At 36.6% G+C, this 26,762-nt stretch overlaps 1 protein-coding gene and 1 pseudogene across 3 annotated transcripts in view; both read left to right on the top strand.

Moving 5' to 3' along the window:
* Nucleotides 1-26,762, top strand: part of MINDY3 (MINDY lysine 48 deubiquitinase 3) — a 101,359-nt gene that overhangs the window by 47,577 nt on the left and 27,020 nt on the right. For all 3 annotated transcript variants that reach the window (XM_045858087.1, XM_045858089.1, XM_045858088.1), the window contains 2 exons: nucleotides 4,203-4,283; nucleotides 23,454-23,526. In XM_045858087.1, coding sequence (XP_045714043.1) covers nucleotides 4,203-4,283; nucleotides 23,454-23,526 — 154 coding nt within the window. The remainder of the gene's footprint in view (nucleotides 1-4,202; nucleotides 4,284-23,453; nucleotides 23,527-26,762) is intronic.
* On the top strand, nucleotides 890-3,057 carry LOC123831266 (annotated as a pseudogene).

Below are 26,762 nucleotides of genomic sequence, written 5' to 3'. Positions count from 1 at the left end.
TGTCCTCATTTTGGAGGAGGAAATACCTACTTTTCTTTTCCATTTATTGACAGAGTGGTGATTCCATGGCGGTGGTTCAGGTGGTGGGGGTTAGTCTTAGTGACAGTGACAGTGTTGTGCCCGCCCGCCCTCCCTCCACCCCTCACTCCCTCAGTCCCTCCTTTCTTCCTTCCCTCCCTCCCTTCCTTCCTGCTTCCTCCTTTCTCTTTCCTCCTTCCTTCCTTTCTTTATTTAAACAGTATTTCCTCTTTCATGACAACACATGGACAAGGGTAATGTGGTATGAAAATCAAACAGGTTTCATCCTACCCTTGTTCGTTGGTAGTGATCATAATGTTAAACACTAGCAGCTCTTCCTTTTAGTGACTTGAATTACACAGGCTAAAACTATTCTGAGTCAGTCTGACAACCATAGAGTCAAACTGTATTCTCTTCTCCAAACACACATACATGTGCACACACACAAACATTTATATATTAAAAAAAAGTGTGTGTGCACACAGAAAAGGTGGTAACTATATAGAGGTGATGATATGGTAATTAGCTTGTTTGTAGTGATGTTTACATAATGTATACCTGTATCAAAACATTAAGTTCTACACCTTAAATATATACAACTTCTATGTGTCAATGATATTTTAATAAAGCTGTTTTTTAAAAGATTTTATTTATTTATTTTTTAGAGAGGGAAGGGAGGGAGAAAGAGAGAGAGAGAAACATCAGTGTGCAGTTGCTGGGGGTCATGGCCTGCAACCCAGGCATGTACCCTGACTGGGAATCAAACCTGCGACACTTTGGTTCGCAGCCCGCACTCAATCCACTGAGCTACGCCAGCCAGGGCATTAATAAAGCTGTTTTTTAAGAACTATGTGTGTGGGTGTGCACATGTCTATGTGTTGCAGGAGGTGAGGGTATGGCCAAATTTACTATGACATTTTCACCACGTGGCCTGTAGGGCCTGGTGATCTGGGTCCTGCTGTCCTTCCAGAGCGGCACTGCTCTCTCCATTGCTGCACTCCAGCCAGGCTGGTCTCCTGTCACTTCTTAAACACGCCACACCCTTTCCTGCCTGATGGGCCTTCCTACTTGCTGTCGTTTCTGCCTGGAATAGTCCACTCTTCCCTTCAGGTCCTCCTTCAAATGGTGCCTCAAAGACCCTTTCCCTGACTGTGCCCTCAGTGACTGTTTTCAACCTTATTTCATAGGAATAACCACTCTGTAGTTATCTCTTTTGTCTACTTACTTTATTTTTATAATCTTGAATTTTTCTATTGTCATCCCTAATGGAATATAGACTCTCGGAAGGCAAGCAGGTACACTATTTCTGGGTACACAGCAGGTGCTAAATAAATATTTGTTGCATGAATGAGCGGGAAATTTCACCATAATCGTAAGCTTTTCTGAATATATGCTTTTGCTTTTCTCTAACTGTGAGGTACAACAGAGGAGTGTCTGTTTCCCCCAGGAGCTTAGTAGAAAGTCATAGCTGCTGTGTGTTCTTCTGCTAACATGTTGCTCTAGATTCTAGCAGCAACTGTGCTGTTTGATAAGATTTGAAGATTCCTTTAGTAGCAGAAACAACACACCTACACTTGGCTAGAGGAAAGGCAGAACAGCTTATTGATGGCTCCCAACCAGAGAGAACCCCCTGACAGGGCCACCTAGGGTCACATCTGGGACCAGGCCACCAGCAAACTGTAACCCTAGGGGGGCACCTTATGTATGGGAGTGGGGTCTTGAGTCAGCTAGGTTTCATGGGCTCAGGATGGTTTGGCTAATATGAATAGTTTCCATGAACTCTGGGGCTTAAGGGCTGGCTCTCCTGTATCCTGTGGTACCAGCTCCAGAGCCATGAGGGCTGTGCCTAGTGACTTGGAGTGGGAGAGACCTCTAAGGAAAGGGGTTGGGGTGCAGACTGCCTCAGCAATCTTTTTTAAGGGAACTGGCTGGCCTCTAGCCAGGGCCTCAAAACTGAGTCAAGACAGCATTTTTTAAAAACAAACTTTAGTCCTTCACTTTACCTTCCAGTCGTGGCAGCTGCAGCCCAACCTCAAGCATGCTGAATGCAGGTGATGGTCTCCCTCTGGAGACCACTAGATGACCTTTTTTCCGCAGCCTCATCATGGCAACCTATGGACTGAGCTGCACTCAGCCAATGTTTATCCCTCCATCATATGCTGACCTTGGCAAAGCTGCCAGAGTTATTCTCAACAAAGGATTTGGTTTTGGGTTGGTGAAACTGGATGTGAAAAAGTCATGTAGTGGCATGGAATTCTCAACATCTGGTTCATCTAATACAGACACTGGTATAGTTACTGGGACCTCGGAGACCAAATATAAATGGTGTGAGTATGGTCTGACTTTCACAGAGAAATGGAACACTGATAATACTCTGGGAACGGAAATTGCAGTTGAAGACCAGATTTGTCAAGGTTTGAAACTGACATTTGATACCACTTTTTTACCAAACACAGGAAAGAAAAGTGGTAAAATCAAGTCTTCTTACAAGAGGGAATGTATAAACCTTGGTTGTGATGTTGACTTTGATTTTGCTGGACCTGCAAGCCATGGTTCAGCTGTCTTTGGTTATGAGGGCTGGCTTGCTGGATACCAGATGCCCTCTGACAGTGCCAAATCAAAGCTGACAAGGAATAACTTTGCAGTGGGCTACAGGGCTAGGGACTTCCAGCTAATGTCAATGATGGGACAGAATTTGGAGGCTCAATTTATCAGAAAGAATGTGAAGATCTTGACACTTCAGTAACCCTTGCTTGGACATCAGGTACCAGCTTCACTTGCTTTGGCATCCCGCTGAATATCAGTTGGATCCCACTGCTTCCTTTTCTGCAGAAGTCAACAACTCTAGTTTAATTGGAGTGGGCTGCACTCAGACTCTGAGGCCTGGTGTGAAGCTCACACTGTGTGCGCTGGTAGCTGGGAAGAGCATTAATGCTGGAGGCCACAAATGTGGGCTTGCCCTGGAGCTGGAGGCTAAATCCAGCTGAAAGAAACCTCTGGGAATGGATATCAGAAGATTTGGCTTCAATATATTTGAATTATTTCCAGTGTGACCAGCAGGCCTTTGTTTAGCTCAAAACAAAGGATGAGCTAAACAAGAGCTGTGTTTGAAATATTTAGACAGTTACTTGTTAGCAGGTTTCTATTTGAATTGGTTGTCTGTCTAGTTACAGTGCTGCTGTTGTGCAGCCTCCTATACATTATTTACATGTATTTAATTGTTCAGTGAGCTGCCTACCAGTAGTGAAATAGATCTTTGTGAAAACTGGAAAAAAAAACCCCACAAATTTTATTATACTGTGCTGTTCATATGTATGTGCCGTAGGTATCATTATAAAAATCTGTGTAGGTTTACTTAATACCAGGTGTTTAGAGAAATGGCATTAAGGAAATACTTGTGTTTATGTTAGTTTTGTGAATCTGAGCATTTCCCTATGGGTAGTGTAGCAAATTGCCCTTTAGAAGTGAAATTAACGTTTTCATATCATTCTGACCATACGAGGGTGGGCAAAAGTAGGTTTATAAAGAACTCTGTGCTGAAGTGTGCTTGAGTATACAGCAGGTAGGCTATAAGAGTTTGTAAAGAATGAAGGCTGGCAATTTCAGAACTTGTGAGATTGTACCTAAGTGCACTGTGCCATTGGGGCATTCTTTTGAGTTAATAAAGTTATTGTAATAATCATAACCTGCATGTCTTTTTCTGTATGAACAACTGTAAGCCTCCTTTTGCCCACCCTTGTGTGTGTTTGTTAATAGAAATAAAATGATATTTCTGTTCTGCTCTTCCCCCTCTTCTCTCTCTGTGTGAATATATGTACACACACGTGTGAACAAGGAAGGTGATCAGTGGTCTTGACCTTTGAAAGAATAGATATATAACTGATATCATAAAATTTACTATTTTAAAGTATATAAGTCAGTAGTTTTTATATATTTATCAGCTAATGGGTGTTTCCACTTTTTGGCTATTATAAATAACACTACTGTGAACATGCATGTATAAGTTTTTGTTAACACGTTTTCATTTTATATTCAGCATTTAACCTTTATGGGTAAGGCATTCTGGCACAATGTTTCATTTAAATATTAATTGGATACTCTAGTTACGTTTCAAATATTCATGGGAAAATATCTAAAAGACAGTATAAAATTTTCATTTGTTTATTTTTCTACATTTGTTCTAGGTTGGTTCTTACTTGAAATCTCCAAAATTCCCTATTTGGATTGTTGGCAGTGAAACTCATCTCACCGTATTTTTTGCCAAGGTATGCTTACAGTAGGATTTTTAAAAAATATGACATCAGCAAACAAGTAATATAAGTCCATATTTAGTTCAGATCTTTGTGCAAATGTTGGTGTATTCCCACTAACAAGTGGATTGTTCCAAAATCTAAAATACTGATACTGAAGAACATATTGTTATACTGTCCTAATTTTGGAATCATTTCAGTAAAATTTCCGGTGATGTAGCTATAACTTCTGTACCTTTTCTAACTTTAGTGCTTTGACTTCTTTTTAAGAAATCACTTGTGTTATGATAAAAATAATTGAATTTAAAAATTTGAGATTGTCCTTTTATAGAGAAGATTAAAATCTCACTTCTATGATGTGAAGTAATTTTAGTTACAACATCTCCTAGGAAAATAAAGTCTGTTAATAGTGTAATGGTATTAAAGTCAGTTTCTGTTTTAAGATGGAATACTTCTACAGTTTTAATGTATACATGGTTACAATACTGAAATAAATTAAATGCACTTGAACATGTTTCTTTTAAAATTCTGACAACAAAACCTTTTCTAAATCCTAGCCTTTAACCGTGATATTTTTCTTCTACAATTGAGTGGTTCAGAGCATTGGAGTCAGATAGCCTTTGTTTGAATTCCAGCCTTGCCACCTCCTAACACTGCTCAGCCTCCTTCCAATGTGTTTAAAATGGGGATTAATGATAGTACCTATCTCTTAGAATTATTATCAGGCTTAAATATAAAATATTTAGCAGTACTATTTATTATAAGTTAAATGCCCAGCAAATCTTAGCTGTCATTGTCATCACCGTCATCATCCTCATCATTTTCATTATTCTACAGGCATTTTATTAAATGTCTCTTGCATTCCTAGATAGAATCTCTACATGTTGGCCTGAATGGGGAAAATATATGATTGTGTTTCTGAGGTTTCATAATTTCAGTGCACTTTTGATTACTCTATGTGTATTTTAGCTTGTACTTATCCCTGTGAGTTTATTTATGCCTAGTAAGAACTGTCAATAGTATAAACTGTAGCAACGACTGAACTGACCGCTAAATTTTGTGACTCTATTTTGTTATTTATTTAGAAGGGAGAGAGAAAGAGAGGGAGAGAAATATCAATGTGTGGTTGCCTATCACCCGACCCCTACTGGGGACCTGGCCTGCAACCCAGGCATGTGCCCAGACTGGGGATCAAACCAGTGACTCTTTGGTTCACAGGCCAGCACTCAGTCCATTGAGCCACACCAGCCAGGGCTAAGAATGTTTCCTTGATGACCAGACGTCTAAAATGAGCACTGAGGTATCAGACTAAACTGTGGGAAGAGGGAAAAAAGAATTTTTCCTACACAGGAGGTATCAATAGGTGGAGCAAAGAAACAGCTGCAGAAGGAAGGACTGTGGTGTGAACAAAGAACAGTTTGGGCACTCAGCATTCTGGGTGCCAGGTCTAAGATGAGGCTGCAAAAGTAGGCAGGCCATGTGACTCTGTTTTAGAGTAATGACAGCCTCTAGACTTTTCAAAAACTAGTGGTGGGAGTAGTTTTGGGGAGATGGGAAGGAAGGAAAAGGGTTTAAGTTTACATCTTGAAAAGATCACTCTGGCTAATTATGGGAAACAGACATATTGAAAGATAACCTGGGGAGTGAATAAACAAGACTTTTTAAATGTTCCAGGTAAGCAAAGAATATAGTTCAGTCCAGGGTAATGACAGTAGAGATGGTGAGAAACACATAAATGTGAGAGATTTATTCCTGAGTTAAACTGACAGGAGTTGATGATAGGTTGGATTGGATAGATAAAGAATTAGAGAGGTCTCATGACGTGTTTTTTTACTGATTAGATTTTCAAGCCTCAGGAAGAACTTAGTAGCTTTGCTGTTGTAGAATGTACCTAGGATTTATTTTTCTTTGGGGAAACTAACCAGGTAAAGAGAAAAGATTGAGATACTACAGTTTGGGAACAGTTCAGCCAAACAATCCCCATGGTGAGGTTTATAAGTCCTGCCCACAAAGATAGTGCTTTTTTAGTTTTTCAACTAGTAGCAGACCACCAAGGGTTGCCAGACATTTGAGGAATGCTTACATGAAGATAGAATCAGAATAAATAGGGGAAAAAGGAACTCAAAAGAGTGGAGACAGTATAGGGCAGTGTAGGGATCAAAAGAAAACTTAAACAATAAACCTAAGAGAAAATTTACCGAAAGAATCAGAAGACAAATTACAGAAATCCCTCTCTTAGATTGTTGCAATAGTTTTCTGAGGACCATGTGTTGCCCTTTGTGGGTCTGTAGTATATTCTCATTTCAGCAACTGTAATGACCCCGAAACTTCATGTCATTCTTCTGCTCTAAACCTTACATTAGTTCCCCTTTCACTAAGAGTAAAAGCCAAAGTCCTTAGAATAATCTTCTAGGGCCTCCCTCACCTGATCTGATTCCTTTCCTCTCTACTCTCATTTCCTGCTACTCCCCTTCCTGTCTTTCTTGGCCACACTGGCCTTCCCTCTGCCTCAGAAATGAGGCAGTGTTCCCTTTGCTTAAAATGATCTTTCCTCAGATGTCTGTATAAAAGATTCCTTCCTTTGGGTCAGTATTCTGATGTCACCTTCTTAGTGAGGCCCTCCCTGGCCATCTTTTCTAAAATTGTAACCACTTTCCCTTACCTCTTATCGTTAACATTCTCTCTCTGTCTCTCTCTGTCTCTCTGTCTGTCTCTCTCTTTCTAAGTATATATATTTAAATTGAGGCGAAATTCACAGAACAGAATTGAGTATTTTCAAGTGCACAACTTAGTGGCACATAGTGTTTTCACAGTGTTGTGCACCCACCACCTGTTTCTAGTTCCAAAACATTTTCATCATCCTAAAATCCTGAAATAAAACCCCATGTCCATTACGTAGTTACTCTCCATTTCCTCTCTGGAGCCCCAGTAACCCTCAGTTTGCTTTTAATCTCTATGATTTTACCTGTACTGGATATTGTATATAAATGGAATCATAAAGCATGTGACCTTTGTGTCTGGACTCTCTCGCTGAGTGTGATGTTTTGGAGGCTGATCCGTATCGTAGCACGTATCAGTACTTCATTCCTGTTACGGCTGAATGAGATTCCATTCTGTGCATGTAACACAATTTAATTGTCCATTTATCAGTTAGTGGACATTTGGTTTGTTTTCATATTTTTACTGTTGTGATAGTGTTGCTGTGAATATTCCTACACAAGCGCTTGCTTGAGTTTGTTTTCAGTTATTTTGGGTATATACCTAGAACTGGAATTTCTGGGTTGTATGACAATTCTGTTTGTAGCTTTTTTGGGAACTGCCAAACTGTTTCCATGGCTGTACCATTTTACCTTCCCACCAGCAACATACAAGGATTCCACATTTTCCACATCTTTGCCAGCACTTTATTATTATTATTATTATTACCACCATTCTAGTGTATATGAAGTGGTCATTGTGGCTTTGATGTGTACTTCCCTGTGAATAATAACGCTGACCACCTTTTTATGTGCTTTTGGCCATTTCTGTATCTTCTTAGAACTATCTGTTCAGGTTCTTTGTCTATTTTTGAATTGGGTTATTTGTCTTTTGGTTAATTGTCTTGGTTATTTGTCTTGGGTTATTTGTTATTTGTCTTATTGAAATGTAAGGGTTTTTAATATATTCTGGATACTATGCACATACTATATATTTTGTCACTTGTTTTATAGATCACTGTTTCTCTCACTAGGTAAGCTCTGTGAGAGCAGGCTTTTTGTCTGTTTTGTTTCTTGCAGTTTCCCAACACCTGGTACAGTGCCAGACAGTGTTGGTGCTCAGTAACTTTTTGTTGAACAAATTAATTGCAGAAAACACCGAAAATTTATCTCACCAAAAATTGTATTACAGCCATATCGGTATTTGATAAAGGAGGAGAAAGGGGTTTAATAGTGCTAAGTTGTCTTACATTGTAAGAATTCAGTAGATCTGTAAGCTTATAAATCAAGAAGTAGCCGTTAATGCCTGTAATATTCCTATATGGAAGCAAAAATAGAAGAACTAGCTTTTGCTCTTCTATCTGATCAACTTAAACTCACATACGTACAAATTCTTTCTTCAGATTGATGAATAAAAACAAGTTTGATGAGTATTTATAAACCAGCATTATCATACTATATAACCTGTCATATTTAAGATTTACAATCATAGTTTGATGATGAATAAAAAAATTGTTTCCATTTAGTGAAGTAACTTCTTACCTATCTGTTTTGGTTTTTCCTTTTGAGATTAACAGTTAACTTTTAGGACTCTAAGTAACTATACCATATTTTTTTGGACTATAAGACACACTTTTAGGGGAGGGGTGGGAAAGGGGGCTGGATTGGGAGCAAAAAGAGAAAACTGTAATTGAGCAATGATTAAAATAAAATAAAAAAAAAAAGACACACTCTTGTAACCACATTTTTTGCTTCGAAATTTCCCTCCCTATTTTCCTCCTCTAAATCCTTGGTATGTCTGGGGTCCGCACCATAAGACACACCTAGGTTTTAGAGGAGGAAAATAGGGAAAAAATTTTTGAACCAAACAATGTGGTAAAAAAGTGTGGCTTATAGTCCAAAAAATATAGTAATTTATTTTTTAAAGAGGAGTTAAATTCATGATTTTAAATTTTGAGTGCCGAACTCTTTACTTCACTAAGTTATCACTTAACATTTGAGATGCCCAGTGGCTCAGAACTTAACTTTTTTATGTTACTGGAACCCTCTTCCTCACCCAGGAAGAATCATTGAACACATTTTGTAGGATTAGAAGAGATTTTTCACAATTCAGTTTTATTTCAAAATCAATAGTAAAATAATAACAAAATTTTATGAACAGGTTGTAAAACTTCAGATCAGTCATCTATAACTGTCTTCTTCAGGTGTTTGAATTTAACTACCATCTTTTATAAACCATCTTTCTCTCTGACACAAAGTGATCTTACCAGGTGTCTATATCTGAAATAACTGATAGTGTACTCTTTGACATAAGTATCTTAGGGATTATGGTGGAAAGAAATACATACAAGTTATTTTATGTAAATGGCAGTTTTATATTTATTATTGAAGGGGGGATAGCTCATAATTGAACTGTAGGGACCTCTAGGAGGTTGGAGTCATCAAGCAGCAGATGCCCCACAGAAAGCTTTAAAAGAGGATGTGGGTGAGGTGAAAAGCAGTAGGTACATGAACCTCTTCAAAGAAGGGAACTTTATTTCTGTTGAGTAGGGTGGGAAATTTTCCAAGCAGGTTGTCTGAGCTATGGCACAGTAAAACTTCAGACCTGTACGCTGGGTGAGGGGGCGTGCCCTGTGAATGTGGGCAGTGTCTTCAGAAATTGTTCCAGGGGCTTTTGATGAGGGTGGTTGAAAACATGCAAACTTGCATAGGTTCAAGAAGTGATTTTGTGACGTAGATGCTTAAAGAGTCTAAAACCTATATTTAAATGTTCATATTTTTTTAATTGTCTTCCCTTTGAATTTTTTGTCTTTATTCTTTTTATTTGGGTTTTAAGAATAAATTATTTGGGTCACTTTTGTAATTTTCTCTGGAATTGGAACTAATTATGAATTTAATTTTAATGCAAATTCAAGATGAGGTCTTTAAACTTAAAAATATTTGAAAATACAAATGTGGTACTAATATTAATAGAATTATATGTATAAAGTAATGGGCAAAATAGATTTGCCACCTTTGTTTTTATTGGGCATTTGAATCTCAGTGTGAGGTGACAGCTGCTAATACAATATAAGAATAGCTGGAACCTACCTATAGCATCTAGTTTCACCTTCAGAAGATCAGTGACTAATTTCCTTGGTAATCCATTTCAGACTTTCTTTTGAAGCCTGGGAGATGAGTTTTACATCCTTTTTTCCTTCTCTTTTATGGTTATAAAAGGACTCTTTGTAAGTGTGTGCAGAGTGTCACCTTTGAACTTTCCTATGATAAAGCAGTTTTTCTTTCAGGTAAGAACACATGAGAACACATTACTATTTAAATGCAAAAATCTGTGAAGAAACTGAATTTCAAGCAAAGGAGAAACAGAACATTCAACTGTTCCTGAGTGAGCTCACTGTTCTTACAGTGGTATCCGTTACTGGGAGTCTAGATAGAATTTTTCCTACAAAACAAGCTCCTTTTCTGTATTACTCTTTGGTGTAACATTAGGAAAACTACTGCTAGTGAGTGTTAGAGACCTTTTTCAGTGTTTAAAAATTGGACAGTTCTACTTTACCATTAATACATTTTATGTTAAGTAAGCACAATTTTAGAAAATGAAGTAAAATGATGCTTTATAGGTTTTATTACAAAGACATTTCACCTCTATGTACCTTCATTATTATATAAAAGTCATGTGACTTGGAATACCATTAAATTCACAGTTGATCATTTTATAATAGAGTATTCCTATGCATCAATGCATTTTAGTCATCCAGTCCATTTATATTAACTAAATTTTAGAGTTTGTTCATATGTTTAGATTTCATGTCTTACCTACTGTAGAAATGAAATTAACTTAAGAATCTAAAGGACTTGTTTTTGTAGCTTACATGACTTTTAACACCTATCTTTAAGCCTAAAAATAGCAAACTCAGACAAAGAATTCTAAAGTCAATCTTCTGTTATTTGAATTACTTGGAAAGTTTGGGTAGAAGTATACACAGATTAACAATTTTAAATTATTTGAATTATTAAAAACCTGTGAATTTTTACCCACAAATTGTTTCCTAACTGCTTAGTAAACTTTAGGCTAACCATCCGCAGGTGTTCTGGGTTACACCAATGATTTGTGCCATGATAATACTTACAACTCTTTTATTTCTCATTATTTTAGTGAGAAATCTTTTAAAAATGTAGTATAAATACTCTTCTTCCTTAAAGTGAAAATTGATTGCTCTTATGTACTCTCTTCTACCATTCTGAATGCCCTCATGCAGCTGTTTCTATATCTGGTTTTTCTAAATTTTCTAAATTTTCTTTTTTCTTAGTGATCCCAGTCATGTAAGTAATATCAACCTACTTACTAAAAGTAGTCTCTCTCCCCCTTTAAATTTGTTGCTTATAATTTTTTTGTTACAATATAACTCAAATAATTGTCTAAACAAGGTAAAATATCATTGATAGAAGGGCCTAAAGGTGTTCTGTCATGAGTAAAGTCTATGAGTTTTAATTAGAAACAATATTGATAAGTTTACATCTCTAGCTGTCTTTCCATAATTGATAAAAATAATTGTAGCAAATAGAGTTGATAGCAGAATAGGGCAAAAGGTCTTACATCATATACTTGATATATGGTAGTAAGTGTTAACAGTTTATGATTTTATTTTTCTATGATTTTGTATATTTTATCCATGGTCCTCCAGGATGTGCTGATCAAAATCCTGCTTAGCATTCATAGTCCAGCCTTGCCATTTTTTGTATGGTGACCCCTGATTCTCCTTACCACTCCTGTGGTCAGTGCTACTATGTGATTTATCTGTTTTTCTACGGTGCTTAGTATAGTGAACAGTAGGCATTGTGCTAAGTACTGTTGAAATGCAGAGATTAATAATACCTTGTAATAGCTTACTGGTTACTGAGTACTTACTGGTTATTGGTTACTAAAGTACTCATTAACTGAGTGCTCTCTATGTGTCAGGCACTGTGCTAAGCATTTTACATGTGTTCCTCATTTGATCCTAAAGCCACCCTCTGAGGTATGTACCTTTTCCATCTACATTTGATAGTCTGGAGCCAGTGAAAAATAACATCTGCACAGTTATATATGAGTGAGTATTGAAGCTAGGCTTCAAGCTCAAATCTTCTCACTCTTGAGCTTTGAACTACTTTTGTCCCTTAGGAAAACAAAAAAAGAAATCATTTTACTGTGGTGGAACAGAGACTGAAAGAAGGAGAGGTGGTACATAAGAGATGATACCTGAATTAAAGGACATGGTAACTGGTATGAAATGAGGGCTGTTTTCGAGGCTTGGAAAAAGATGAAGCAAAAAGACAAGGGATGTGGAATGTGAAAGTTCATGCTACATGTGGAGAATAGTAATTGGTTCCACATGGCCATACTGGTTGTGCTAGGACATTAAGATGGAAGCAGAAGTTGGGATCAGATATAGGACCAGGTAGAATAATCACTTATTCCCAGACCATCCTCATTGTGCTGCGTTTGCATATGTATCTTGATATGAAAGGCTAAACATGATATCCAAGGCATGAATGTAAAGCATATTACATAGAAGTAGAAATTATAATAGAAGTAGAAAACCTTCTTAATGAACAATAAGAACTTCCCTGTAATGGTATGAAATGCTATGATAAAACTTAAGTATATTAGAAATTTGAATATTGTGAATATTTTTCATAGTCAAAGCTTATTTAAAATAGAAAAGGAGGTAGGATTTGTTGCAGGGGTGGGGAGGTAGGGTTATGGGTGTCCCTTACTTTCCATTAATACTAATATAAACTTACAAAACTTAAATTGCTAGTATTGTGTGGGTTACAATTTCAGTAATAGTTTAGGCATTCATTTTTATGTGAAGCATGTGAAGTCCATTTATGGGGAGGTTCCCCTATTGCAACTTGTGTTGTTAAAAATCACTGTCAGTGGGTAGCATGAGGGAAAAGATGACGGAAAAAGTAGGCCAACTAGGAATAGGAAGAGCAGATATAATATGTGTGACACAAGCAAAATAAATCTCTCACCAGAATATTTACTTTCATTTCCTTTTGCCAGCTTCCTGAAATAACAAAGAACCCTAAAATTTTAGCAGTTTACACAGTAGTATTCAAGAAGGGGACAATGAGATCAGTTCACCTCAGGTAGGAGGGGTGTTTGGCCAATGCCATTGTGTAGATTTTCCTGCACCTGATGATGATTTAAAAAGAAGAATTAGACAAAGTCAGTTTTGTTGTATTAATATTCTCTCTAAACAGTGCACCCTCTTTGTGCCTATACTGGGGCACAGTTTCTCCCATCATACCCCTCTCTTCAAACACATGCACCAAAGCTTATTTCTCTCTTAATTTACGTGTTGGCTGCAGGTGTGTTCCATGTGCTTCTTCATGCTAAGATCTGGACTGAAGGAGCAGGCTCTGATGGGAATGTACAGTTCTCCTGGCAGAGGAAAAAGAGAAAGACACCTGGATAAACCACAGATGGCACTTAAAGCTTCTTCTAGGAGCTAGTGTAATGTCACTTCTGCTCATGCTTCTCTGGTCAAAAGAAGTTACCTGGCCAAGCCTGATGTCAGTGGGGCCAGGAAGTAAATACCTTCTAGGTGCATAAGACAGAGAGGTGAATTCTGTGGTTGAAACCAGTTGAGAAAGGCTGGAAGGATTGTTAACGTGAGTTGTACAGTTATGGAAATAGGGAGAAAAAGAAGTCCATTCATTACTATTAATAATTGTAATTATCATAGTAAATTATTTGTTGGAGACTTTTCCTTCTACTTCCTTATTTCCACTTGTACATTTAGAGTTTATGTTTTTATGGAGAAAGAACCTCAAAGGGCTTTGCTTTACGTTTCCTACCCTCACTTCTCTGCGGATAGAACACAAATTGTCATCACCCAGCAGTGGGCTGTTGTGGAGATAGTCTGGGAAATAATGGAAGAGTAAGAAAAAAGAACATTGTCCTATCTACTTTGAATTGATGGCATTAACTGAATTCGGTGTCTAGCATTGGCACTGAAGAACATGATATACTTCAGAACATTTGGAAATTAAAAAAATATTCATTTGATAGTTGTTCCCAAATAACTTTCACAAGTATAGTTAGTAAATAGTCAATGTAAGGTATATTATAAAGTGATTTAGTAAATTTTACTTAAAGCTTAAAGGTAAGTTATATACCATTAACTTAATTTTTTTAGAAGGGCTCCTAATAGTACCATAAAATACTGTCTGCAAACTAAAATGTAACTTATATATGTGTGATCATTCCTGAAGTTAGATAAAGCTCTCAGAGGTTTTTTGATTCCTCGTGACAGCAGATTGCTCTCGATAATGATGAAAAGTATACTGAATAAACTTTAAAGGCCTTTCCAGTAGTGAATTACTTACACCTAGCCAACAAACTGAACACAGGCCTTCTTTATATTTCAGTAGATGTTTAGAAGGTTAGCTAGTGTTTCAACATTTTAAAAGGTTTATGATGAACAGTGAATAGTTATACTGATAGTACAAACAGAGCTACATGAAAAAGATATTTGTTTCATGACTATAGGTTATTAGATAGTCCCATTACAGCTGGGTTTTTTTTTTTTGTCTTCTCTTCTGTAGCACTTTGTCAATTAAGGAAAGTTGGGTGAGGCTAGATAATTTTAAAAGCTATATTGTCTAGCAGTCCCTGTTGACTAGTACATTGGCTGCACTGAAATTGTTTGTTCTAGCATTCCTCTGATAAAAGCTTCTGGTTATATTTGAATAATTTAGAACTACTTTTAGAGTAAAAATAATTTTGATGGTAAATCAGAGTTTAATTAGTTAAACAATGTTTAAATGTTTGACTTTTATATTTAGGACCTTTTCCTAATGGTGTTCCTACTCGCGAAAGAGTTTTAGGTACAATACATATTGAAAATTTCTTCTAGGTACTACAATTAGTGATGAAAAATAGAAAATGCTTACAAATATCCTTGCTGACTTAAAAGATAACTTGGAATTACACCATTGGAGTCTGTTTATATCTCAACAGGTTGTTTTTTTTTTTTTTTTTTTAGGGTGGGGGACTTTTATTTTAGAAGGTAATTTTCCTAAGATAATTTTAATGATATTCATGGAAATAAGCCTATAAGAGCATTTTCCTTTTTTCTTGCATTAGATTGTAAGCCTAAATGTACAGACTAGGCCTTTCTCTACCATTTAATAAGCTTAACAGTATTTAAAATGTTATGTGGGCCTAATAATTTTAAAATGTGGGAATAGTTATATGATGAAAATATATTAAATAATAAAAAATTATTGCTTTATGAAGCCTTGGAAATCTGAGGGTTAGAATTCTCTTCTTTATATTGCCCTTCACACTTATGCAGTTATTACATGAAAGTTTTATTTTACTTTACCCTTTGTAATTAAATCATTTTCTTCATGTGCAGTGAGAAAAATATATCAATTATACTCTCATTAAAATATTTTCCCTAAGATTGCAAAGAACTGTCAAATTAGGAGGATTCTATACTATGAAATGTGAAATATATTTAATATCAATTTGTTATCAAATTTGCTACATAGATCATTCTTGCTGTAGATCTTTAAAATAAAAATCTTGTTCAGAAGTGTTTAAGTTAAATAAATTGGTAAAAAGTAGTGTTGGAATTTATCATTTTAAATCAAATTGGAAACTTAAAAGGAGTTTAGCATGAAACACTCTTTTTTTAAAAAAAGTGCAATCCAGTCCTGGCTGGCATAGCTCAGTGGATTGAGCGCGGGCTGTGAACCAAAGTGTCACAGGTTCGATTCCCAGTCAGGGTACATGCCTGGGTTGCAGGCCATGACCCCCAGCAACCGCACATTGATGTTTCTCTCTCTCTTTCTCCCTCCCTTCCCTCTCTAAAAAATAAATAAATAAAATCCTAAAATAAAAGTGCAATCCTTCTACTCAAGTGAGATGCTGGTGCCAGTTTTGCACATTAATAATATGTTTATCAATTAAAAGGGTCAGTGTTAATTGATTTTTAAGGTAATAAATTCTTTCTTTAACAGTTTATGTCAGGTTCATTAATAACTTTGGACTCAAAAAGATACTCTGTCAGTGTCATCTTTAGAGAGAATACTGTCTTGAGGATGGTCTGATTCTTAGTCTGTGAAATGAACGTGTGGTTTGGGGTGCCACCAAGGATCTTTGGGACTGGAGTCATCTCTTGCATGGCTCAGGGCTGTGTCAGTGTCACTGTCACAGCAGGGTCTTCTAGCGTTGTCTCCTCATTGTAGCTACCTCTCATTGTGACCAAACTTCAGCTCTCGGTAAGGCCCATTGTGGCTTCTGGTAGGGTTAGTGTGTCTCTGAGGGTGCCTGCTGGCTTTCCTTCTCTGCCTCTATTCCCCCTCATCTCCTGGCCCTGCTCCTGAGTCTGTGGACCACTGCCACATATCACAATGCCTTTTTGGTTTCATTAAAGGTTAACACTGCTGTTCTCTCACCCCCAGTCTTTTTTGTTCACTTAAATATTTCACAAAACTTTTTCCAGAAAGTCTTTCTGAATTAATCAGAGAAGAACAGCAACCCTCCATGGTTCAGCAAACCACCTGAGTTTTGAAAAAGGAACTTGCAACACTGCTGTCCTCATTTGCTCCAGTTGCATGTTAACCTCTGTCTTCATCTGTAAAGTGGACTTACCAGTAACCTGAATTGGCCTCTTGGACTCTCCATCCTCTGTGCTTGTCTCCAAATGTGGGACCTGCACACTGCATAGACAGGCTTTCGTGTGGGGCACTGTGGTTTTACTTTGCAGTAGTTGGGGTTAGCACTGTATGTAATTAGGGAATTTGTAAGTGTTCTGGTGACTGTTCTCAGAAATCTTTTCCATACTTAGCTTTTCCATCCTCAAGAAAAACACATGCACTGAAATTCCCTGACATTTTTTATATTTATCTCTTAGGTGCTTCTCCTGTGCCCTTTCTTTTTATTTATTTTTTTTTTTGAATTGTATTTTATTGATTATGCTGTAACAGTTGTCCTGATTATTTTCCTTTATTGCCTCCCTCCACCCAGGACCCCTTACTCCCTCAGGCAATCATCCCACCACTGTTCATGTGCATGAGTCATATGTATAAGTTCTTTGGCTACTCTGTTTCCTTTACTGTACTTTACATCCCCATGGCTATTCTGTAACTACTATTTGTACTTCTTAATCCCCTCACCTCTTCACCCATTCTCTCTTTCCCCCTCCCATCTGGCAACCATCAAAACACTCTCTATCCATGATTCTGTCTCTGTTCTTTTTTTTTGCTTAGTTTGTTTTTAGGCTTAATTGTTGATAGATATATATTTTGTGCCATTTTATTGTTCATAGTTTTGCTCTTCTATTTCTTAATTAAGTTCCTTTAACATTTCATGTAATAATGGTTTGGTGATGATGAACTCCTTTAGTTATTTCTTGTTTGGAAAGCTCTTTATCTGTCCTTCAATTCTAAATGATAGCTTTGCTGGGTAGAGCAATCTTGGCTGTGGGTCTCTCTCTGCCTTTTATAAATTTGAATATTTCTTGCCAATCCCCTCTAGTCTGTAAAGTTTCTTTTGAGATCAGCTGACAGTCTAATGGGAACTCCCATATGGATAAGTAACTTCTTTTCTCTTGCTACTTTTAAGATTCTCTCTTTATCTGTAACTTTTGTCATTTTAATTACGATGTGTGTTGGAGTGGGCCTCTTTGCATCCATTCTGTGTGGGACTGTCTGTGCTTCCTGGACTTACATGTCTATTTCCTTCACCAAATTAGAGGAGTTTTCTTCCATTATTTTTTCAAATAGATATCCAATTTCTTGCTCTTTCTCTTCTCCTTCTGGCATCCCTATGATTCAAATATTGAACCTCTTGAAGTTGTCCCAGAGGCTGCTTATACTATCCTCATTTTTTTTTTTTGGATTCTTTTCTCGTTGTTGTTCTGACTGGTTGTTTTTTTGCATCCTTATGTTGCAAGTCATTCATCTGATTCTTGGCTTCATCCACTCTACTGTTGTTTCCCTATAAATTGTTCTTTATTTCAATTAGTGTATCCTTCATTTCTGATTGGATCTTTTTCATGCTGTTGAGGTCCTCACTAAGTTCCTTGAGTATCCTTATAACCATTGTTTTGAACTCTGCATCTGATATGTTGTTGATCTGCATTTTGTTTAGCTCTTTTTCTGGAGTTTTGATTTGTTCTTTCATTTGGGCCATGTTTGTTTGTCTCCTCATTTTGGCAGCCTCCCTGTGTTTGTTTCTATGTATTGAGTAGAATTGCTTTGACTCTGTGTCTGAGTTGTATGGCCTAATGTAGTAGGTATCCTGTAGGGTCCAATGGCACAGCCTCTCCTATCACCCAAGCTGAGTAGTCGAGGTGTGCCCTTTGTGTGGGTTGAGTAAACCCTCCTCTTGTAGTTGAGTCTTGGTTGCTATTGGCAGATCAATGGGATGGATTTAGCAGGCCAGTCAGCTGCAAGGACTGGCTGTGACCACTGACTACCAATGTCCACTCTGATGTGGCAGATCAGTAGTGGTGGTGCTCTGATGACTCTGTAGCTGTCCACTGGGTTCGCAGGCTCTGGGGTTTCCTGGGTGGTGCAGGCCAAGGTCAGCCCCCTCCTGTGTCCTGTCCAAGGCCACCCTGCATGAGCTATAAAGCCATCTGAGATGGCTACTACTTGTGTTGAGCTTGGAGATTCCAAGGTGAAGCCAAGGTGAAGCCAAGCTGTGAATCTAGCCTTGCTGTTGTTGGCGCTGGGCCTGAGACTCACTGAAGCCAGCTCTTGCCTGTTTGATAAGATTTAAGAAGTTGTGAAGCATGAGCCAAGACCAGCCATTCATGGAAAAGCAGCTTGCGTGGACCTGGAAATTGGGTGGGGTGGAGTTTCTGGAGATCTCCAAGGCAGATCAAACAGCGTTAGCCGGGTTGATGGAGTTTCAGGTGTGGCACCAACTTGCTGGCTCTGTGGGGGTAGGATTTAGAAAAGGGACAATGACCTCTGCTCATCTTGATGCCAGGCACTTCAGTTTCTCCCTGTATACCACTGGTGCCTTTCAAAGCTGCTACCCTCGTGCTAGAGCCCAGAGGGAGTGAGTCTGTGTATGTGAGTCCATGTGTGGGTTCTTTCAGAAGAATTGCTTGGGGCTCCAACAGTTTCTTCCATGAATTCAATCCCTGCTGATTGGCAGTCAGAAGTTGTGGGGACTTATCTTCATGGCAGTGGAACCCTGGGGCCTGGTGTGGGGTTGGGACTCCTAGCTCCCAAGATACCCCTCCCAAATTTTTATCCCCCCACATGGGTGTGGAGTGAGCCCATTCTGCATCTGTGCCCCTCCTACCAGTCTCAATGGATGTGTTTTTTTTAATTCCATAGTTGTCAGACTTCCATTCAACTCGATCTCTGGCGTTTCTAAGTGATGGTTCTATATTTTAGTTGTAATTTTGATGTGATTGTGCAAAGAAGTGAGCTATGTCTGTGTATACTATCGTCTTGACTGTAAGATTCTAGCATGAAACAGTTCAATAGAAATAAGTAGTTTTGTAACTTCGATTTCATTTAGAAACATGAAACATATATTTAAACAAGTTTTAACTAAGATTGTTTTCTAAATAATCTAAAAAGCATCGTAAGTACTCAAAATAAGCAAGCCAATTATCAATTTAGAAGACTGTACTGTTTTTGGTATGTGGCTGAAAACTTTTGGAGTGCATTCGTTAGAATTTACTGTAATCTTTTTTTTAACGCCATACTTTCTTTTCTTTCCACCCTTTCCCTCCTGTAATATAAACATATCTTAAAATAAGTGGTATGATTAAGAGCAGTTAATTCCTAAGGAGTTTAACAAATTATCTGTTAGTGTATCACTGAGACCAAAGGAACAAAGCAAGATGTTCTTTGAATCATTCAAGACATAATTTGTTTTACTAGTAATGACAGTTAGAATTGATGGTTTTATGATGTGGAACTTGACTGATACCATTGGGTTGGTTTTGGGGAGAAAAAGGAATTTCTGTTTAGGTAGTTCACATGTGGGCTTTTTGTTGTTTCCTCATATATAGAGTTTTGAGATACTTGTTTCAAAACTTCTAAACTGCAGCCCAGTAAGTTATCTAAATTCCTTTTTGGAAATACTCTCTTCTGATATCTCTGAAGTAACCTGCTTTCATCTGTTTCAGTATCTTACCTGGTAGGTTCTCTAGCCCTAATCTCCTCTGGTGCACAGGTCTTAGTTCTGCTGGCCCAGAAGCAGGACACAGCTGGCAGCCATGGGGTGTTCACAGTGTGCCAAGAGTTAAGATGACTGCATAAATGTCTAACCATTAAGCTGTACACCTGAAACTAGTATGAAATAATATTGAATGTGAACTGTAATTGAAAAAAATTGTTTAAAAAAAGGAAGGTAACTCCATGTTCTCTATTTGGGTGTTTAACCATCACCTCCAGACTCTGAATGTTCAAAATCAAATTCATTCTCCCATCAAAGCTAATTTCCCTTCCTAACTATTCCTTTTCTCTCACAGTTCACTGTCCTCTTCAACTTTTTCAGCTCCCCCACGTGCTATGCTAACTTACTCTCCCTGCCTTTTGTGATTCTGTTCCTTCTAGCTAGAATTTTCTCTTTCAAACGAGAGCCAAAATATTTTCTTTGTAAAACCTGTTAAGGTGATTAAGATGTCTTTATATCTGCAGGTGTATCCAAAAGAAGGCACGTTTAATCAGTGTTAGAGCATTTTGGGGAGACTATTTAGAGAATATTTATATTCTCTCAAAGTAATATTTCTATTCTCTAAATAGTGGGTCAGCAAACCATGGGCTACAGGCTAAATCATGCCACCAATTACAGAAAAACAAACAAAAAACAACAACAACAACAAAAAACCAACCCAGCTTCTGTTCTACAAACGAGCATTTATTAAACCAGAATACATCAGGAATTTTGCCGAACTTTCAAATATTAGGCCAGCATATATGGCCTATTCAAATAAGAGTAATAGCATGTTTTCTAAAGCCTAAGTTTTATATGTATTCATAACCAGAGCAAGAGATATCTGGTGAACTTTTTATTAAGTCTACTTTAATTCCTTTTGATATTAGCACACTATTTTTTACTTGTAGCACTTGGAACTTAAAGACAAGGCATCCTATAGTTAATTTTAAATTCTTTTTTATGCTCCTGTGTTTTCTGAAATCTTTCATGCTGGAGCATTTGATATAAACCTTTTTCTGTGGCTAAAACTGGAATATTCCTCATATCCCTAAGTTTATAAACAGTGGTAATGTTCTATAACTTCAATCTATAGAAATATTAAAGGAATGCTTCAATTACATCCTCTGCCACCACTTCCCTCAAAAAGATTCTTTTGCTTTATTGGCCAAGAAAAATGATTTCCTTTCCCTCTGTTTAGATCACGGTATTAAGTAATATTTTAAAAAGTCAAAGTAATGTTTTAAAACTAATTTCAATCATTTCCTTATCACTTGCTGGCAACAAAGGAAGGTTGAAATGCAACAGTTGAATAGAAGGAATGACTGTAGGCTCATCTTGTTCTGTTATAGACTCCCTTCTGCATAAAAACCTCATGCACTGCTGTATACCTTCTCCTCAGCCAGAATTTCAGAGTATGGTGTTTATCTACAAATTCCAACAATCGCTTAAAGGGAAAAGTTAAAAAAAGAGAGTAGAGTTGAAAATAATTAAGGGATCTAAAGCTTATAGTAGAATAAATGTAGAAATTTTTGCAGTTAAGTTTTGAGAGTGATAAGAGATGCTAAGGAATAATAATAATAATAGCCCTAATGTTAGTAATTTCTCCCTAATGTTGAGAGCTGATGCTATAGTCCTAGCTTTGATAAAAAATCAATTATGGAGCTAAGACAACATTGCTGATGTAGTAGAAAAAGGACACAATTTTAAGAAATATTATTCAGAATAGGTTAAATGAATAAACACAATCCAAGAATATAGCAGTATTTACCAAAATTATAAATGAATTCTTCCTTTGACTTGGCAATCCTCACTGGAGCTCTGTCCTACAAATACAATGGCACATGTATGAAATTACATGTTCAGGTTTATTTGGCGCAGCATTTTTTATAATAACAAAAGATTAGACAGTCCAAGTATATAGCAATAAAAGACTGGGTTGTAAAATCAGAAAGACATTGAAAGTTATGCCAGTTGAAAACATGGAACATGACATGCATATTTTCTGCAAAATTATCTTGAGGAGACCCTAAAAGTTGCTATTAAGGGATGGTAAATGGGAAATAATTACACATTATGTTTTAAAAGAATCAGAATTGTTTCACTTTATCTTCTAGTACTTAAAAATGTATAAGAGCTTGCATAGATTGCCTCATTTTAATTCCCACTCCCATCTGATTTATATTCCCATGTAAACTGAACATACTGTGAGGGTGGCGCTCAGGCACCTGGTCTCGTGGTTGAGTGAGAACTATTACAATTGATTCTCACAGTTTGTTCCTTCCTCTGTGAGGTAAAGGGGGGCTGATTAGGACAAAAGTGCATCACTACATTTCTTATGAAAATTTGTTTCCACAGAGGAACAGCATTTTAGGTTGTATTTATCATTTATGCCCCACATCTTTAAAAAATATTCACGATGGTAAAAAGGAATACTTGTGAACTTGTTCTCTGTTGAGGTTTGTCTGAGTGAACATAATTATAGACAAAGGCTTAAACTAAAGCTGTAAATAGAGGAAAACTTTTGGAGCCTAGATTCTAGGTTCATGTCAGTAAAGCAGTAGAATTTCCTAACAGTTTACATATGTGGAGTAAAGTTTGCATAGGATCCAAAATAACACTGAATTTGTCCTTATTTTTATTAAATTGCAATATTGATTACTATATTACTATATGGTAATATGTAATACTGATCACTTACTATTGATTATTGAGAATTAGTTATGTGGGAAAAAGAACTACTTCTGCCTTTTCAATATTTCCTTAGGGTTAAGAAAAATTAAAATTCTGGACATGAAGAACTTGGTGTTGATCTGTGGCTAGGTTTGCTGTTACATGCTCACTAAAGTAATAAACTTCAAGTGCATTGCTGTGAGGTTGTTTGCTGTCATATATCTCTAAATTGACTTTTCAAATATTTGAAAACTAGAGTATATTTTAAGTATATTTAAGTAATATTTCTTCTTGCTTGGACAATAATATAAAGTAAATATATGTCATTAATAATTGCAGATTGCCTTTTTATAGTAATTATCTATATAATATTATACTTTAAGTGTTTTTATATAAAGTTTTGCATGTCATTCTCACAACAGTTCTTTATAGTTGAAGGATTGCTTTTTCCTATTTTTTAAGACCCAGAGAGTTTGTGACTTATTTAGTCACCAATCTATGATTTTAAATGTAAGTCAGTCTTCTGCCTCCAAATGTCATCAGTTCTTCATTTTAGCCTAGTATTTCTTTTGTTCATTTTTAATGTCATGACATTGTGGCTAGTTGATGGCATCCTTTTTATCTTTTCAGGATATGGCTTTAGTTGCACCTGAGGCTCCTTCAGAACAAGCCAGGAGAGTTTTTCAAACCTATGATCCAGAAGGTAGAAGATCTTATTATTTTATTAACATCGACTCTCTTTTATATCTTTATATATTAGAAATATTTTGATATTTACTTGAGTTTTATTCACAAGAGTTGTTAGATTATTAAATGAAACATAGGTTCCGTTTCTTGAACATTTTAAATGGGAAATGTGAAAATGGGAACAAATAAAAAAGGATACTTTAAGTGCTTGTCAAGTTCTGACATTGTATAACGTTTTCACGTTTCTTGGGCTACTGAACTATGGTTACTTGAATCTTGACTTCTTATAGTCAGTGTTAAACAGAAAAATAACCACCATCTGAACAAGTTCTTTGAAAAGTAAGTCATTCCCTTCCTTTTTCATTTATTTATTAAATAAACAGCCCTTCCAGGTTATTTTTAGATTGAGGTATACTTAACATATAACAGTCTGTAAGTTTAAGGTATACAACTTGTTTTTATATGTTTCTATATTGCAAAATCAGTGCTACAGTAGTGTTAGTTAACACCTCTATCACGTCACATAATTATCTTTCTTTTTTATGGTGAGAACATTTCAGATCTAGTCTTTTAGCAACCTTGAAATTTATAAAACTGTGTTGTTGACCATAATCACTATGCTGTAAATTAGCTCTCCAGGGCTTATTTCTCTACTGGTTGCAGGTTTCTACTCCCAAACAACATCTCCCCAATGGCCTATACCCTAGGTCCTCAAAACTACCATTGTACTGGTTTATACAAATTTAGCTCTTTTAGATTTTACATATAAGTAATATTGTACAGTATTTGTTTTTCTCTGTCTGCCTTCTTTCAATTATTATAATGCCCTCAAATTCTATTACTCAGTAGAACATGTTATACAAGGCAAGATTTCCTTATTCCTCATGGCTGAATAATAGTTTTGTGTGTGTATAATCCATTTATCTACTTACTGTCGTTGGACACTTAAGTTGTTCCATATCCATGCTATCAAGAAAAATGTTGCAATGACTGTGAGTGTGCAGGGATCTCTTTGAACTATAGATTTTAAGTCTTTTAGATATATAACTAAGGATAGGATTGCTGGATCAGATAGATGGTAGTTCAGATTTTAAATTTTTGAGGAACTTCTGTACTGTTTTCTTTAATGGGTGTACCATTTTACATTCCCACAGTAGTGTGTAAGGGTTCCCTTTTTTCCACATCCTTACCAACATTTATCTCTTGCCTTTTTATTTATTTATTTTTAGACAGAAGGGAAGGGAGGGAGAAAGAGAGGGAGAGAAACATGTGTGGTTGCCTCTCATGCACCCCCTACTGGGGACCTGTCCCACAACCCAGGCATGTGCCCAGACAGGGAATCGAACCAGCAACTCTTTGGTTTTAGGGCCGATGCTCAATCCACTGAGCCATACCAGTCAGGGCTTCTTGTAAAAGAAAGCCCTGGATAAAAGAAATCATAACAGGTGTAGAGTGACATTTTTATGTCTTCTTTCGAAAAATATCTATTCAAGTTCATTGCCCATTTGTTTAGTTGCATCTTTTTTCTTTTTTGCCTGTTGAGTTCCTTGAATTCTTTATATATTTGGGATATTAACCTCTTATTAGAGATATTGTTCAGGGATATTTTCTCCCATTCTTTTGATTGCTGCTTTGAATTTATTGTGTTTCTTTTTGTGTGCAGAAGCTCTTTAATGTAGTCCCACTTATTTATTTTAGTTTTCATTGCCTGTACTTTTGGTGTCTTATACAAGAAATCATTAACAAGGATCTTTTTCCTTATATTTTCTTCCAGTAGTTTTACAGTTTCAGGTCTTATGTTTAAGTCTTTGATTCATTTCAAGTTAATTTTTGTGAGTGGTGTAAATTAAGGATCCAGTTTCATTCTTTTCATGTGGCTATCCAGTTTTTCCAACATCATTTATTGAAGAGACTGTCATTTTCCCATTGTGTGTTCTTGTTCCTTTGTCAAAAATTAGTTGGTCAAGCCCTGGCTGGCGTAGCTCAGTGGATTGAGCATGGGCTGCGAACCAAAGTGTCGCAGGTTCAATTCCCAGTCAGGGTACATGGTTGGGTTGCAGGCTATGACCCCCAGCAACCACACATTGATGTTTCTCTCTCTATCTCCCTCCCTTCCCTCTCTAAAAATAAATAAAATCTTAAAAAAAAAATTAGTTGGTCATATATGTGTCGATTTATACATGGGCTCTTTATTTTTTTTTACATTAGTCTTTGTGTCTGTTTTTATGCCAGTATCATACTTTTTTGATTACTGTAGCTTTGTAATATGCTTGAAACTAGGTAGTGTGATGCCTCCGGCTTTGTTCCTCTCTGGATTACTTTGACTTTGCATGGTCCAAGTTTAGGACACACTTTTTTTCTATTTCTGTGATAAACGCCATGGAAATTTGATAGGGGTTGCATTTGAATCTGTAGATTGCTTTGGGTAGTATGGACATTTTCTCAATATTAAGTCTTCTAGTTCAAGAACACAAGGTATATTTCCATTTATTTGTGTCTTCTTCAGTCTCTTTCATCAATGTCTTATAGTTTTCAATGTATAAGTCTTATACCTCTTTAGTTAAATTTATTTGGAAGTATTTTACTGTTTTTTCTATGCTATTGCAAATGGGATTACTCTCTTAATTTCTCTTGGTGATGGGTTGTTTTTAGTGTACAGAAATGCAACTGATATATATGTATGTGGGTTTTGTATTTTACAAATTTACATAAATCATTTATTCTGTTTTAGTGGAGTCATTAGGACTTTTTAGATAAAAGATCATGTCATCTCCAAATAGGGATAATTTTATTTCTTCCCTTCTAGTATGGATGCCTTTATTTCTCTTTCTTGCTTAATTACCATGGTTAGGACTTCCAATAATATGCAGAATAGAAATGGTGAGAGAGGGTATCTCTATCTTGTTCCAGATGTTAGAAGAATGGATTTTAACTTTGCACTCTTGAGTATGGTGTGAGCTGTAGACTTGTCATATATAGAGCCTTTATTACGCTAAGGAACATTGGTGCCATACCAAATTTTTAAAGCAATTTTGTTATGAAAAGATTTTGTATTTTGTTAAATGCTTTTTTTGCATATTAAGATATGATTTTTTCGTTTCATTTTATTAGTATGCTACATTAATTATATCAATTGATTTGCCTCTGTTAAGGCATCCTTTCCTCCCTGGAATAAATCCCACTTGATCATTGTGCATGATCCTTTGAAAGTGCCATTGGATTTGGTTTCCTAATTTTTTGTTGAGAATTTTT

Source organism: Phyllostomus hastatus, unplaced genomic scaffold (assembly GCF_019186645.2).
Source record: "Phyllostomus hastatus isolate PE091 unplaced genomic scaffold, TTU_PhHast_1.1 phas_scaffold_1674, whole genome shotgun sequence".
Classification (NCBI taxonomy): domain Eukaryota; kingdom Metazoa; phylum Chordata; class Mammalia; order Chiroptera; family Phyllostomidae; genus Phyllostomus; species Phyllostomus hastatus.
Note: the sequence above shows the minus strand (reverse complement) of the source record. Positions and strands in the feature narration are given on the sequence as shown.